This window comes from Cupressus sempervirens, chromosome 11 (genome assembly GCF_028749045.1).
Source record: "Cupressus sempervirens isolate cs-2001-9-10 chromosome 11, ASM2874904v1, whole genome shotgun sequence".
Taxonomy (NCBI): Eukaryota; Viridiplantae; Streptophyta; class Pinopsida; order Cupressales; family Cupressaceae; genus Cupressus; species Cupressus sempervirens.
In genome coordinates, this window is record NC_143128.1 from 296,236,837 (window position 1) to 296,252,167 (window position 15,331).

A 15,331-nucleotide genomic window follows, 5' to 3' on the forward strand; every position below is an offset into this window, starting at 1 on the left:
CTGATAGGCAGGCAGGGGCTTAGGTGACTCTGAGGTTAAATGTTGATCGGGGTCAGGAAGTAGGGGGCGCGGCCCTTCCTGCAAGGAGTGTAGTTTCGGATATGGATAAGCGTGGCAAGTCTTCTCCTCACTTGGGTATTCTTCAGAAGGATGGCAAGAAGGGGGTTTTAGAGAAAAGTGGTAAAAGTGGGCGTAAGAAGGACATCGAGAAGATTAAGATGATTGAGCAGAATCTGGTGGAGTTAGGAGCTATCAAGACCTTGATTCTCATTTCCTGACTCCCCAGAAATGATCATTATTTCATGGAATGCAAGGGGCTTGAACAACGTCCCTAGACAAAAAGTTGTTCGAGAATTGGTTAGAATTCATTCTCCTGATGTTCTTTTTCTTTAGGAGACCAAAGTTTCTTTTGAGAGTATGATGAGTATAGCTCCTAAATTGTGGAAGAATGGTCAATGTCAATGCATTGGAGCTCAAGGATCTTCAGGGGGGGGTAGCTTGCCTTTGGAACCCACGAAAGATCCAGCCTATATGGTGGATATCCTTTAGATCATCTGTTTCCCTGGTCTCTCTGTGCTATGAGTCAGGAGAGTATGTTCTTCTCTCCAACGTCTATGCCCCTGTTGAGCTCCAAGGTAAGATCCTTACATTGAATAATATTCATTTTGTTCATGGGTTATTTCCTTATTTTCCATGGATTATTGTTGGAGACTTTAATGCTATTCTAGATCTCTTTGAAAAATGGGGTGGTATTGCAAGCCTTGAGCCCTCCTCTGTGCTTCTTCGGGATAACATTTCGGCACTCAATCTCGTAGATATCAAGCCTATTAATGGCCAGTTCACCTGGAATAATAGAAGAATAGGAGATAATTGCATTGCAGAACGACTAGATTGTTTCATGGTATCTTATTTTTAGGTGGGTGGATTATGGTCATCCAGGTCTGAGATATTAGATTGGAGAGGGTCGGACCACTAGCCCATTACGTTAGTTATCTCCTCCAATCGGTTGCCTCAGAAGCAACCTTTTAAATTCTAGCTTATGGGGTTAAGGGACCCAGATCTATATGGCTATGTAGCTGAGTGGTGGAAGGAAGGTAGACCTGCCTTTGGTACAACAATGTATATCTTTGCTAAACTCCTACAGTATGTTAAATATCAGCTTAAAAGATGGAACAGGTATTGCTTTGGTAATATTTTCCAAGAGAATCATGCGGCCCTGGCTGAGTTGAATGATATTACCAAGTTGTTAAGGGAAGAGGGGGTGTCAGATTATTTGTTGCGAGAGGAAGCTAGGGCTCTAAAAACTTTGGAGGAGTGGGAACTGAGAGAGGAAATCTACTGTAAACAAAAAGCTCGTATTGAATGGCTTCAAGAAGGTGATAAGAATACTACTTTCTTCTTCAATTCAGTTAAGGCCAAACAACATGGTAACTCCATATCAACCTTGGTGAATGTTAGGGGAGAGACGCTTTCTTCTTCTCAGGATATTTTCAGCGAAGCTGTACAGTATTTTGAGTCTTTATTTAGGGAGGTTTCACTGGGGGACTCGGTTGAAGAGGCCCAAGTCCTTTCTTTTATTCCTTCTTTAGTCTCTTTGGAAATGAAAGAGCATCTTATGAGCATCATCTCTTTGGAGGAATTAGAGGGGACTGTTTTCCAGATGAAAAAAGGAAAAGCTCCAGGTCCAGACGGCTTTTCAATTGAGTTCTTCCAAGAATTTTGGGATATTATCAAGATAGATTTACTGGCAGTTGTTCAGGAATCCTAGAGGAATAAGCAAATGCTTTGGGCTCTGAATTCTACTTTCCTTGCTCTCATCCCCAAGGGGGAAGGGGCTGATCGGATTAGTCAATTTTTCCCTATCTCTCTTTGCAATGTTATTTATAAAATTATATCTAAGCTGATAGCTAACAGGTTAAAAAAGTGGCTTCCATTGTTAAATTCTGAAGAACAGAGTGGCTTTGTGACAGGGCACCAGATCTTGGATGGGGTGGTTGTGACGACTGAGACTATGGCTAATTCTAAAGACAAGGCTATGTTCATTAAGTTGGACATGGCTAAGGCATATGACAGAGTTCGTTGGTCATTTCTCCAAAGGGTTGTGGGTGCCTTTGGTTTTGAGGAGGAATGGATTCAGTGGGTTATGAGTTGTGTGAATTCGACTTCTTTTTCAGTCTTGATTAATGGGGAACACTCTAATCTCTTTGGTGCTTCTCGGGGATTACGACAGGGCGATCCCCTATCTCCTTATTTGTTTCTTCTTTTGGCAGAAGATCTGGGCCGGTTGATAAAAAATAATGTTGAAGGGGGCTTTATTCAGGGCTAGCAATGGGGAGGAGGTCTTCTTGTGCAATCTCACCTACAGTTTGTGGATGATACAGCCTTGATGGGTATGGCTACCATTCGGGAGGCTTCTAATATACGCAAAGTGTTGGATGTTTATCTTGCTACTTCAAGTCAGATGATTAATGAGGACAAATCTTCCATTTATTTCTTTAATATCCCACTTTCTATTCAGAGGAGAATCGCTCATATTCTCAGATTCCAAATTGGAAGTCTTCCGATGTTCTACCTCGGCATTAGTATCTCTGGTGGTAGGCATTCTAAGGAATCATGGCAGGTCATTCTTGACAAGTTCTGGGCCAAAGTTACTCATTGGACCCACCGCTAGCTATTCTTTGTTGGTCGGGGCCAACTGATTCAATCTGTGGTTCAAGCTCTTCCTCTCTATAGGAGTATGGTTCAGGTGGTGCCGTTGAGCTTTGTTAAGGAACTGGACTCCTTAGCAAGACAATTTTTATGGGCTGGTAATCTATCTTCAACCAAGTGGAGTCTTGTCAAATGGGAGGTTGTCTGTAGCCCAAAACGGTTTGGTGGTCTTGGTTTACGATAATCAGTGCTAATTGGTACTGCTCTGGCTGCTAAATTGTATTGGCGTTGGTGTGTGGAAAAGGAACAGGCTTGGGCTAGAATTTTTTCTCTAAAGTACCTTCCAGGGATCCCCCATAATGATATTCCTCGGTATGGTTTGTGTGGGAAAGGCTCTGTGATTTGGAGTACTCTCAAGAAAGGAGTGGCACTCATTAAGGGTGGCTTACATTGCATTTGCAAAAGTGGCTCAGAGGCTCAGTTCTAGCATGATGCTTGGGATGGGTATCCTCCCCTGGTTGTTCAGTATCCTCATTTGCGCAGATTGGCTCAGAGTTTCTATGATGCTGGATGGTCAAGAGTGTGCGACTTTAAATCTCTTTCCCCTCAGGGTCAGCTGGTGGAGGCAAGGTGGAAGAATTTGGAGTGGCCTATTTTTGGTTCAGAAGCGGAGTGGGCTGAGCTCCAGTTCATTCTTTCGAGGCGGGACTGTAATGTCCTTAGGGGTGAGGATGTGTTGGCCTGGTCCCCTAATCCCAAGGGAATTTATACTATTTCCTTTGGTTATCAGGAGTTGCTCTCCCAATAGCTAGTGGGAGGGGAGGTTCAATGGTGGAAGAAAGTTTGGAGTTAGTTTTCTTGGCCAAAATGTAACTACTTTATTTGGACCTTGGTTTGGAACAGGTGCCTAACTTGGGACAATATTCGAAAGAGGGGTTTTTTCGGCCCGTCGAGATGTATCCTTTGTAGTAGTGAGGAAGAAGACTCTGTGCATTTATTCTTCCATTGTTCTTTCACTCTACAGTTATGGAATTTCTGGTGGGATGTTTGGAAATGCCCGTGCATTCATGCCTCCTCTCTGACATATTTTTGGTTGAGACTGGGGAGGCCCCCGTCCCTGGCTCCCTTCTTGCAGGATGTTTAGTATACTGGACCTACCTTTTTGCTATGGCAAGTCTGGCTGGAATGAAATCGGAGAATATTTTGGGGAGAAGCTTTGGGGACTCAGCAGGTTTGGATTAGAATTTTGGGAATGATTCAGGACACAGTCTTAGCTAAAAGTGAGGTGGTGATGCCTCTTGGGAGGGATGATGTTGTAATGGTTGATAGGTTTGGAATTCAAGGAATTTCTCCAGACTCTGCCTGTGTTAGGAGAGGCAGAAGGGTGAAACATAAAGTCCAAAGGATCGAGAAGTGGATGACCCCTCCGGCTGGCATTTTAAAAGTTAATACTAATGGTTCGTCTAGGGGAAATCCAGGGCTTGCCGGTATAGGTGGGATTGGTAGGGACTCTTCTGGAAGGGTGGGTTTTTATATTCTCAGTCAATAAAGGGATGCAAACTGTTAATAGAATGGAAGGGTTGGCTATTCTTTATGCTTTGCAGAGGGCATATGCTCTGGGGTGGCACAAGGTGATTTGTGAATCTGACTCTCAAGTTCTTGTGAATCTTCTACTTGAGAGGAAGTGTTCAGATGTTAGCTGGGAGTTGTCTTTGATAGTGCAATAGATTTTACAAGTTAGTTCTATGATGGATTCAGTGTCTTATACCCATATTCCAAGGGAGTGGAATAGGGCAGCTGATAGTTTGGCAAAGTGGGCATCTAGAAATGTAGATGGTTGGCAGATTGATGAGTGGGAGCAGCTGCCAAGTGAGTTACGTCAAGACTTGGAGAGAACGTTGATAGAGGATGTAAGTGGAATCAGGGAAAGTTGATTTTGCCTCTACAATTTTTCTGTGGTTTCTAGTGTATCTTGGGGTTTAGGCCCTATTCTGTTTTGTACTGCTATGCTCTCTTCTTCAATAAAGTTTTTACCCCTCTTTTTTCAAAAAAAAATGATTTAGTAGAATGATTAAATATTCAATAATAATTTAACATTTCATCAAACATAAAAGTGGTCAAATCTTGTCTTCTTGTTGTTGGAAAAAACATAATCCTTGGACTATTCAGCTTGATTATGTTCAAGAATAGTCATATAAAGAAGTGTATTCTCCCTTTCTTGATATAAAAATAATTTAGCATCGTGTCTTTGAGAACAATGAGGGCATTTAAGAACATAGCTAAAATAGTTGGTTGGGTGTCGAGGTCGAAGTGGATCCTAAACGCTACAGACATATCCTAGGTGGCACACTTATCTCATTCTTTCCTTCTCTCTTTTCTTCTCTCTATCTTTCTTTGAGTAAGGATCCCTACTCCTTGTCGGGGTGGTTCTCGCTAGCTTCTTCTTTTGTTTTTGTTCTTGTTCTTTCATGAATGTCATTTGGTGTCCTCTTGTTAGTTGCTTTCTTGGTTGTAAGTTCTCATTCTCATAGACCTTTATTGTTTTTTTATTGGACATTTTAATAGATTTATCTTATCTATAATAAAACTCTTAGGACTTGTACTTTCCCTTTCTTGATAGAAAGATAATTTAGCTTCATGTCTTTGAGAAGAGTGAATGCATTTAAGATTATAACTAAAATAAGTATGTTCTTCCATAATAAAACTCTTAGGAGCCTTTTCAATGGTGCCAAGAATAATATCTTATAATTATAAGATATATATGTCCTTCAACTAATATTTGAATTTCCAAATTATCTAAATTTCTAAGTACATTAAATTATGTAATAAATTAACAAAATTTTGTTATTTGATGTTTGCATTAATGTATACTAACTGATTTTTTTGAATATGTATATAAACTCGTATTTGTATAAGCATAAGTGATCTTTTAACACTTATTTCAAAAATTACCCCTCCTAATATTATTTGTAATCAAACATGGTGCTTTTAAAATTTTCTCTAAAATTAACTCCATATTATTTTACTAATATTTTTAAAAGTATATTATTCAACTTTTCCCCATCTATGTAGAATTTTTTTAAAAACTTTTGGGTAGGACTGAGTAGAGAAGTGTGACAGATTTGGCAGAGCAATGTTGGATGTGATTTGACCTAGCATATATGAGTTTGAAAGTGTAAGACCACATTTAGTCAGACCCACAGTTTTAAGCTTTTGTCCTTATCATCTCATGATGCAATCATTTATCATGGAGTTGCTCATCTGCATGTTGACTTACCAGTTATATAATTTTTTTAAATTTTGTATAAAAACCAATTTTCCATGGTTAAAACTTTAGAAAGTTGAGGCATTCAATGCTTTAAAAATAAGCATGTCCTCATTGAGTGTAGCTCATGCATTCCAAGAATTGCAATTAATTATTACTACTTCTCAGGGAGGGAATTCATATCATTTTGTCGAATCAATAATAAAGTGGGCCTCAGTTTTTAATAGCTTAAGGTAGAAATAGTATATGTTGATTTTTTGTTTATATTTATATTTCCAGATAATTGATCCAAGTAGAATTAGTCTTTTTTTTTTAGTTATATTTTTTTAATAATATATTCAGTCATTCTTGATTAGATACTGATTTAGAGTACATCAAATTTTCTTCTTTTTTTTGCATTAAGTGTAACATATCAATGTCAAAAACTTTGCCAACTTATTTGTCATTTTATTTTTCTATCATTTGATAGTGTAACATTTTATTTTAAACGTCATAAAAAAATGTTAAATTTAATAAACTTGTCAAATTTTATCGGTTTGTAATTTATTTGTAAATAACAATACAAATATTGAATAATCTAATTATTTCTATTATAATATCAAAAGAATTGTTTTTATGACTGTTTGTCCTTTGGAATGTTGGGCGGTCATTTTTTATTACTATGTAAATTGGATAGTTGTTTATATGTTTTTTGTGAGATAGTAATTTATTTATGATAAATAATGTCACTCTATTCCTAATCTACTACTACATATGTGGTTGACGCTCATTGTCTTTTACCAAATTCCTTTATTCATTTGTCATGCTTAATACAATATCAAAAGGAAAGTCTTGTTTTTATGCAGCTTTTTAAAGAGGGAATACATATTATATGGAGGAGGTATACCATAAAATTTAAAAGGTAGGTAATTTTTTCTTTTTTAAGAGGACTAGTATCTAGTATAGCTAATTTGGTGCATACATAGATTTAGAGTATATTAGATGTCGATAGTCAATATATTATTTAATTATGATTGTTTCATTAATATATAATTTGAAATTTTTTATTTATGGAGGATACAAAAGTGATCATTTAGAAATTTTCATCAATACTTGCTTAAAAATCTTTTAATAATTATACTCAACTAGCTGAAAATTTTTCAATATATTGTATTCTATAAACATCAACAAAATTCTGCAAGTCTAACTAAGATTCCAAAATTTTGATTAATGAGAATTAAAGTGAATGATTATTTATGCAATAAAGTTTTTTAAAAAAAAAATTGAAGAAATAAATTTATCGATGAATCTTTTATTTTATTTTTTTTGTTTTCTATAAAATTAATAATTAAACATTTGGGATGTTTTAACTCTCTACCTCATTGTTTGACTGTTGTGTTTGTCCATGATTCAATAACTGAGTAAGTGCATCTACACACTCCTTATATATGTATGTTATTTCAAAGATCGATTTATTAAGCTTTCATCTTTATATAATGCCAAAGCCTTCTAGAAACCCAATGATAAATCAATGATTAGAAAGTCGATGCAAGTGTTTAACAACTCATTCCCGTGATGGTTTAGAATGGTATGAAATTTTATGTATGTTGTTTGTGATTAGTAAGATTTTTTTGAACCATAAATAATTAATGAGAATTTAATGTGACTATGTTGTCGGGATGATGGAGAGGAAGTCGTAGAGATCTAAGATGCATTCAAATTTGTTTGTTCTACTTTACACTAGGCATAGAGGTATGAATCTTAAGGGCTTTTGAAGAATATGATCAAGGTGGTGAAGGATTTATGGATGGTAAGGAGTTTTATAAATTCTCTTAATAGCAGCCTTGTCATGCCACAATTCCAATGAAATGGATCTTACTCCTCATTTTTATTTCTATTATTGAATTTATGTTTTTATAGTCTCTTTTTTCATAATTTAGTTATTAGTATGCGTTGGCATCTAACATAGAAGCGTTGTAATTTTTGGAAGGGTTTGGCTAGAAAGATTTTAATTTTAGGTATTTTGAAAAAAATTGCTATCACTTTTTTTATTCCTATTACATGGCAATGTAGAACCTCTTTAAATAGACTTTCAAATTTATTTATTTTTATCATTATCATGGAAAGTCAAATTGATGTTTTATTATTTGGTAATCATTATTTATTGTCTATTCTTAAACATCATACACTAAGAAAAAAAATTAAGCTTGCAAGAATAAGTGAATTTTGACTATTTAACACTTTTACCTTACACTTTTATTCCCTAGATTTGGCATTTATGTTTGTATAAAGACTTTTAAAATCTTTGTCCATATAGTATTAAGAGATGTATAATTATAAAATTAAATAAATATATTATAATAAACAGTGCACAATGCACTACAAATAAGCGTATTTGTGAAGAAAAAACTTGCGTGAATTAAGAAAGGAAAAAATATTGAAGAAGGAATTTGAGTGAATTCATAGGTAGCTAAAACAAGGGAAATAAATTCTACACTCATTAAGGAAACATAAGAATAATGAGAAAGATCTACTTTATATATATAGTATATATCCGTAATTTTTAAAGAAAAATCTATCTCTAATATTCCATTTTCTTATCTTGCTACTAATGGAAACAAAATATAAAGATGCTTCCCATCATACTAACAAATTAAATTTCAATCCCCTCACTGTGTTAGAAAAATGAGGTTGTGAGATTCTTGGTCTTATTGCATCACATTGACAGGTCAGAAGCTCAGATCATGTTGGAGCAAGCCAAAAAAAAATTGCAAAGCCAATGCTAATAGGCCCCATTGTCTTAGGGCCTATTTTGTTGCGGGAATAGGAAATTGTGAATAGGAATGAGGAATAGGAATACGAATACGAATACGAATAGAAATGAAGAATAGGATTTGGAAAAAAGAATCTGGAATAGGATTAGGAATAGAGATAGGAATAGGAATAGGATTTGTTACTCTACACTTCATTTGGTTCTACAAAACCTGAGTAATCATCTTATTTGAAAGGGGAAAATGGTGATGAAAAAAAAATAGAAAGAATGGTAGATCATCCTTTCAAACATATTGAAGAAAATGTAGTGCTAAGATTGAGGTTTCAATTGACTATTCCTCTAGAGCTCTAGTTTAGTTTTCCTACAAAGATTTGTTGCACTGCACAAAGAATTTTACAGAAAAGGTAGGTTCTAGTGGGTTTGGAATAGTTTATAGGGGTGAATTGCCAAATAAAACCATGGTTGCAGTAAAGTGATTAGAAGAAATTGAGCAAGGGGAGAAGTAATTTTTCTTGGTGGTAGCAACTATCAGTAACTCATCCTAATACTAGTTGAAGCCTCTGGAAATGGATTAACAACAACGCAACCATTTTTGACATCCCAATTAGGCACATTTAGTGGCATTCTTGTGAGACAACATACAAATTCAGGTCTTGGAGGACTTGGCTCAAAGTACTGCTATGTTGATTGCTAGGAATAAGGTGTCTCAACCTTGTATAATTCCTATTCTTATTATTTGTTTTGTAAAATGTATTTCTTGCAAATAATGTTGATGTGTCGACATCTTGAATTGTGTGTAAGGAGATCATGGCTAAAATGGTTATGATGGATTCCTATGACACGTAAGAGCTATGTTAGGAAGATTCAATGACAGGTGAAGACATGTGGCAACTAAGATATTTGAGTACTATACACTCTACCCCCAAAAAAAAATTTAGGGTTTCTATTTTTTCGGAGAATAGTAAAACCCTAATACAGTTTACCTTTGGGAGTAGCCCTAAAGTGAAGTGCATGTTATAAGCATTTTTAGGGTTACGAAGAGAAGTGATGCGAGAGAGTGTTGTTGGTACTGTGAGTTGCTATTGGAGTCTTCTGTTGTCGTTGTTGAGCTTGCACTGCAAGTGTATTGTAACCTTTTGTTGAAGATAATACATTGTGCAGGTTCTGAAGGGGTGGGGTTGTTTTACCGAAAGGTTTTTCCCTGCCGAAAAATCTTTGTGTTATGTGTTTCTTTCTTTGTCTATTTTCTATATGCATGGTTGGCTACAATATTGTTGTTTACATGATACTGAATCTGTAAGTCTAGAAGATTTTAATAGGATTTGCATCATACTTTCCTTATGAGATTAGTGTAGGAAGTTGTTTCCGCACCTGAGTTTCCTTACAAGTGGTATCAGAGCTTGATCAACTTTTGATCCTAGTTGTTGGGTAGGGTTTTTTGAGCTAATCTCAAGTCGAGTGGGAGTCTTGTGTAGAGCATCCTGAATCTTATTTGCAGATTGAGATGGCGAGTTCATCATATGGAAGAATGGAGGTGGAGAAATTTAATGGCACTAATTTCGAGTTGTGGAAACTCAAGATGGAAGAGATGTTGGAAGATCGTGACCTATGGGAAGTGACTACAAGTGCTACACGACCAGCAATTGTAGCTCAAGCAGATTGGGATATCAAAGATTGTAAAGCTAAGGGTCTCATAAGACTCTGTTTTACCGATGCAGTTCTTATGAATGTTCTAGATGAGAAAACTGCATATAGTTTGTGGGAGAGACTTGGGGCCATGTATCAGGCCAAATCTTTGGTGAACAAGTTGTTCCTGAGGAAGAAGTTGTATTCTTTGTGAATGGAGGAAGGTGGATCCTTAACGGATCATTTAAATGCATTTAATCTGCTAGCTGCGTAGTTGACATCAGCTGGTGTCAAGTTAGAGGAGGAGGATCGTTGCTACACACTTTTGTGTTCTTTACCAGATTCATGGGACCATCTTGTGATGGCTCTTGGAAGCACATTAGTCACCTTCGAAATGGATGATGTGGTGTCTTCGTTGCTATCAGAGGAGATGCGGAGAAAGGCTTCTGTTTCAAAAAAGAAGCCCTTGTTGTTCGTGGGAGATCCACGGAAAGAGGGAAGAAAAATGACAATAAGTCTGACAATAAGGGTAGATCCAAATCCCGTGGAAAGTCAAAGACTTCCAATAAGTCCAAGGAAAAATGTTGGAACTATAATAAGACTGGGCACTTTCATAAAGACTATAAAGAGCCTAAGAAGAAGAAGAAAGCCTCAGATTTTGGTTCTGAAAAATCTCAAGAAGATGGCGATGCATTCATCGTAGCTTTGGCAGCCCATGCATCTGATGATGTGTGGTTGGTTGACTCGGGTGCATTTTTTCACATGACCTCTCATCGAAACTGGTTCTCAAGATATGAAGAGTTCGATGGTGGAAAGGTGTACTTGGGTGATGATTCTCACCTAAAGATAGTTGGACGCGGAAGGGTCACTATCAAATTTCCTGATGGACGAGTAAAGGGAATCAATGGAGTTATGCACATTCCAAGTTTGGCAAGAAACCTATTATCTGTAAGTATGCTAAACGATGTAGGTGTGCAAGTTGTTTTTTTGAAAGAAGGATGCAAGATGATGAGAGGATCGATAGTGCTTGCAAGGGGTACTAGGAGAAGTACCTTATTTCAGCTAGATGCATGTATTCCTCTATGTAATAGTTCTTCATCCTCACCATCTGAACAAGCAGTGAAGAATACTGTGGTTATTGGTTCTGATGGCAATGCAAACACTTTGGAAGGTAAGCTTCCTGCAGAAAAGACAATGTTATGGCATTTGAGATTTGGTCACATTGGTGAAAAGAGTCTCAGAACCCTGAAAAATAAAAATCTTGTTGAGGGGTTAAATGATTGCAATCTCGAGTTCGACTTCTATGAACACTGTGTCTACGGTAAACAAAATCGTGTTCAGTTTTACTCTAGTTCTCTCAAATCTTCTAATGTTTTGGATCTTATTCATTCTGATGTATTTGGTCCTGTAAAAGCTCCTTCAATCTCCAAGTCTGTATTTTTTGTATCTTTCATAGATGATTACAGTAGAAGGACATGGATTTATTTCCTTAAAAGTAAGACACAAGTCTTTAGTCGATTCAAGAAATTTAAAGCCCTTATAGGGAATCAGACTAGTAAGAATATTAAATGTGTGAGAACTGACAATGGTGGTGAGTTTTGCTTAGCAGAGTTTGAACATTTCTGTAAAGAACAAGGTATCGAGAGGCATAAGACAACTCCTTATACCCCAGAGCAAAATGGAGTTGCAGAGAAAATGAATAGGACACTAATGGAGAAGGCTAGGAGTATGCTTAGTGGAGCTGGTTTAGAACAAAGGTTTTGGACCGAAGCTGTGGCCACTGCTTTCTATCTGGTTAACAGATCTCCTACATCAGCCCTTGTTGGTAAGACACCCATGGAGGTGTGGTTTGGTAAGAAGCCTTCAATTAGACATCTTCGTGTTTTTGGTTGTGAAGCTTATGCACATGTTCCAAAGGAGAAAAGATCTAAGTTGGAAAACAAAGTTGTTAAATGTATTTTCATTGGGTACAATACTGGTGTGAAAGGATATAAGCTTTGGGATCTTGTGACTAGTAAGGTGTTGTATAGCAGAAATGTTATTTTTAGAGAGCTAACATCTTCTCTTGTGCTACAACCAGATGAAAAAAAAAAGGATAAAGATGTTGTTCAGTTGCCTCCTACCCCTGAGAAGACTGAACAGAGAGACCATGTTGGGTCTAATGATGAGGAGAGCTCTAGCAGCTCTGACAATTCAGAAGAAGAGGTAGAACAACCTCAACTTCAGCCCTTGAGGAGATCCACGAGAGAAAGAAAGCAACCAGAAAGGTTTGGTTATTCTATGTTAGATTCCAGTTGTGCTTTTGCTTTGATTACTAACACTGATGAGCCTAGATCTGTGAAAGAGGCTTTGGGCATGGAAGATGCAGGTTCTTGGATTGAGGTTATGGATGATAAGATGGCTTCATTAGAGAAGAACAAAACTTGGGACCTTGTACCTTTTCCTAAAGGGAGAAAATCTGTTGGCTGTAAATGGGTGTTCAAGAAGAAATTATGTGCAGATGGCAGTGTTGAAAGGTACAAAGCTAGATTGGTTGCAAAGGGGTATTCACAGGTAGAGGGAATAGATTATGGTGAAATATTCTCTCCTGTTGCAAAGTTGACATCCATTAGATTTTTGTTATCTCTTGCTGCATCATATGATTTAGAGATAGAACAGATGGATGTGAAGACAACTTTCCTTCATGGTGATTTGGAGGAAGAGATTTATATGTCACAGCCTGAGCACTACATTGTTAAAGATAAAGAATCCTTAGTTTGCAGATTAAAAAAATCTCTATATGGTTTGAAGCAATCTCCTAGGATGTGTTACCTTAAGTTTGATGCCTTTGTGTTGTCAATTGGATTTGTAAGATTGAAATTAGATCATTGTGTTTATTTCAGAATTGAAAATGATTGCCTTCTTATTGTTGCATTATATGTTGATGATATGTTGTTGTTTGGGAAGGGTAAGGGTATGATTTCTAATTTTAAATCTCAGTTGTCAGCACAGTTTGAGATGAAAGATCTTGGGGCAGCTAGGTACATCTTGGGTATGAAAATCAGTAGAGATAGGTCTAACAGAAAACTTTGGTTGAGTCAGAGTAAGTATGTGAAGTCTGTGTTGGACAGGTTCAGCATGGCAGATTGTAGACCACTATGTGTTCCTATTCTTGTGGGAACAAAGTTATCTGTAGATGATTGTCCAAAATCTCCTAGTGAGGCGGAGGACATGAGTAGAGTACCTTATGCTAGTGCAGTTGGCAGTCTTATGTATGCTATGGTCTGTACTAGACCAGACATTTCCCAAGCAGTGGGAGTCCTTAGTCGATTTATGGCTAATCCTGGATGGATACATTGGGATGCAGTTAAGCGAGTATTCAGATATTTGAGGGGTACATCAAATTACTCCATATGTTATCATGGTAACTCTTCTAGATCTCCACATTCAGTTTGTATTCATGGGTTTGTGGATTCAGATTGGGCAGGAGATATTGACCGCAGGAGATCCACCAGTGCTTATGTGTTCACTATGTTTGGTGGTGCCATCAGTTGGATGAGCAAGCGACAACCTATGGTTGCTTTGTCCACTACAAAATCTGAGTACATGGCTGCTACTCATGCTTGTAAGAAAGCCATTTGGCTTAAGAGATTGTGTTCTAATGTTGGTATTGATGCAGAACATATTACTATTTGGTATTACAGTCAGAGTGTTATTTGCCTTGTGAAGAATCCAACTTTCCATGCCAGAATGAAGCACATTGATGTGCAGTATCACTTTGTGAGAGATATGGTGGAAGATGGAAAGGTAAATTTGGAAAAGTTAGATACTGTGAAGAATGTTGCAGATGCATTAACGAAACCAGTGGGCATTGAGAAGTTCAGATGGTGTTCGGAGTCTATGGGCCTTTTGGCCTATAGCGGTTAGTTCTTGTTATGTTCATGTTGCTCTTACAAGGTGTCCGACAAGTGGGAGAATGCTAGGAATAAGGTGTCTCAACCTTGTATAATTCCTATTCTTATTATTTGTTTTGTAAAATGTATTTCTTGCGAATAATGTTGATGTGTCGACATCTTGAATTGTGTGTAAGGAGATCATGGCTAAAATGGTTATGACGGATTCCTATGACACATAAGAGCTATGTTAGGAAGATTCAATGACAGGTGAAGACATGTGGCAGCTAAGATATTTGAGTACTGCACACTCTACCCCCCGAAAAATTTTTTAGGGTTCCTATTTTCTCAAAGAATGGTGAAACCCTAATACGGTTTACCTTTGGGAGTAGGCCTAAAGTGAAGCGCATGTTATAAGAGTTTTTAGGGTTACGAAGAGAAGTGATGCGAGAGAGTGTTGTTGGTATTGTGAGTTTCTATTAGAGTCTTTTGTTGTCGTTGTTGAGCTTGCACTGCAAGTGTATTGTAACCTTTTGTTGAAGATAATACATTGTGCAGGTTCTAAAGGGGTGTGGTTGTTTTACCGAAAGGTTTTTCCCCACCAGAAATTCTTTGTGTTATGTGTTTCTTTCTTTGTCTATTTTCTATATGCATGGTTGGCTACAATATTGTTGTTTACATGATATTGAATATGTAAGTGTAGAATATTTTAATAGGATTTGCATCATACTTTCCTTATGAGATTAGTGTAGGAAGCTATTTCCGCACCTGAGTTTCCTTACATTGATGTCATTAATGCAGTGGCCCAACCAAGCATTTGGGAGTCTCCATGTTGAGGGGTCACCACAACGAGGCCGTGTATTCTTTTGTTTTAGATTAAGGTAAAAGCAGGTTTTGAAGGGGCCCTGAAACCCTTTACATCTAAGAGAAGGATAAACCAATAAGCACAACCAAGTTATAAAAGGACCTGAAACCAGCTAAACAACTAAATCAGGTTTTATAGGGACTTGAGACCAACAGATGTGACCAGAAAAATCAACCAAAACAAAACTGGAACTTGGAAAGTCAACAGACTGGACATCAACTTGAAAAACCTCCCAAACCAATTTCCAACAAACCAGTAATGCAACTAGTTCACCATCACAAAAACCAGTCTTCTTAAGGAAA

At 37.1% G+C, this 15,331-nt stretch overlaps 1 protein-coding gene across 1 annotated transcript; it reads left to right on the forward strand.

The window, feature by feature from the left end:
* Positions 1-448: 448 nt before the first annotated feature.
* On the forward strand, positions 449-1,768 carry LOC149529293 (uncharacterized). The gene is made up of 3 exons (XM_089808127.1): positions 449-635; positions 729-901; positions 1,160-1,768. Exons 1-3 carry the CDS (start codon positions 449-451, stop codon positions 1,766-1,768), a joined length of 969 nt encoding a protein of 322 aa, XP_089664253.1.
* The last annotated feature ends 13,563 nt before the right edge of the window (positions 1,769-15,331 follow it).

What these genes read in the sequence shown, in the direction of transcription:
- LOC149529293 (XM_089808127.1), top strand. Translation starts at nt 449, where the DNA reads ATGGTCAATGTCAATGCATTGGAGCTCAAGGATCTTCAGGGGGGGGTA. An exon ending in TGCCCCTGTTGAGCTCCAAG is followed by an intron (nt 636 to 728) that starts GTAAGATCCTTA and finishes ATGCTATTCTAG; the next exon opens with ATCTCTTTGAAAAATGGGGT. An exon ending in AACGACTAGATTGTTTCATG is followed by an intron (nt 902 to 1,159) that starts GTATCTTATTTT and finishes GTTAAATATCAG; the next exon opens with CTTAAAAGATGGAACAGGTA.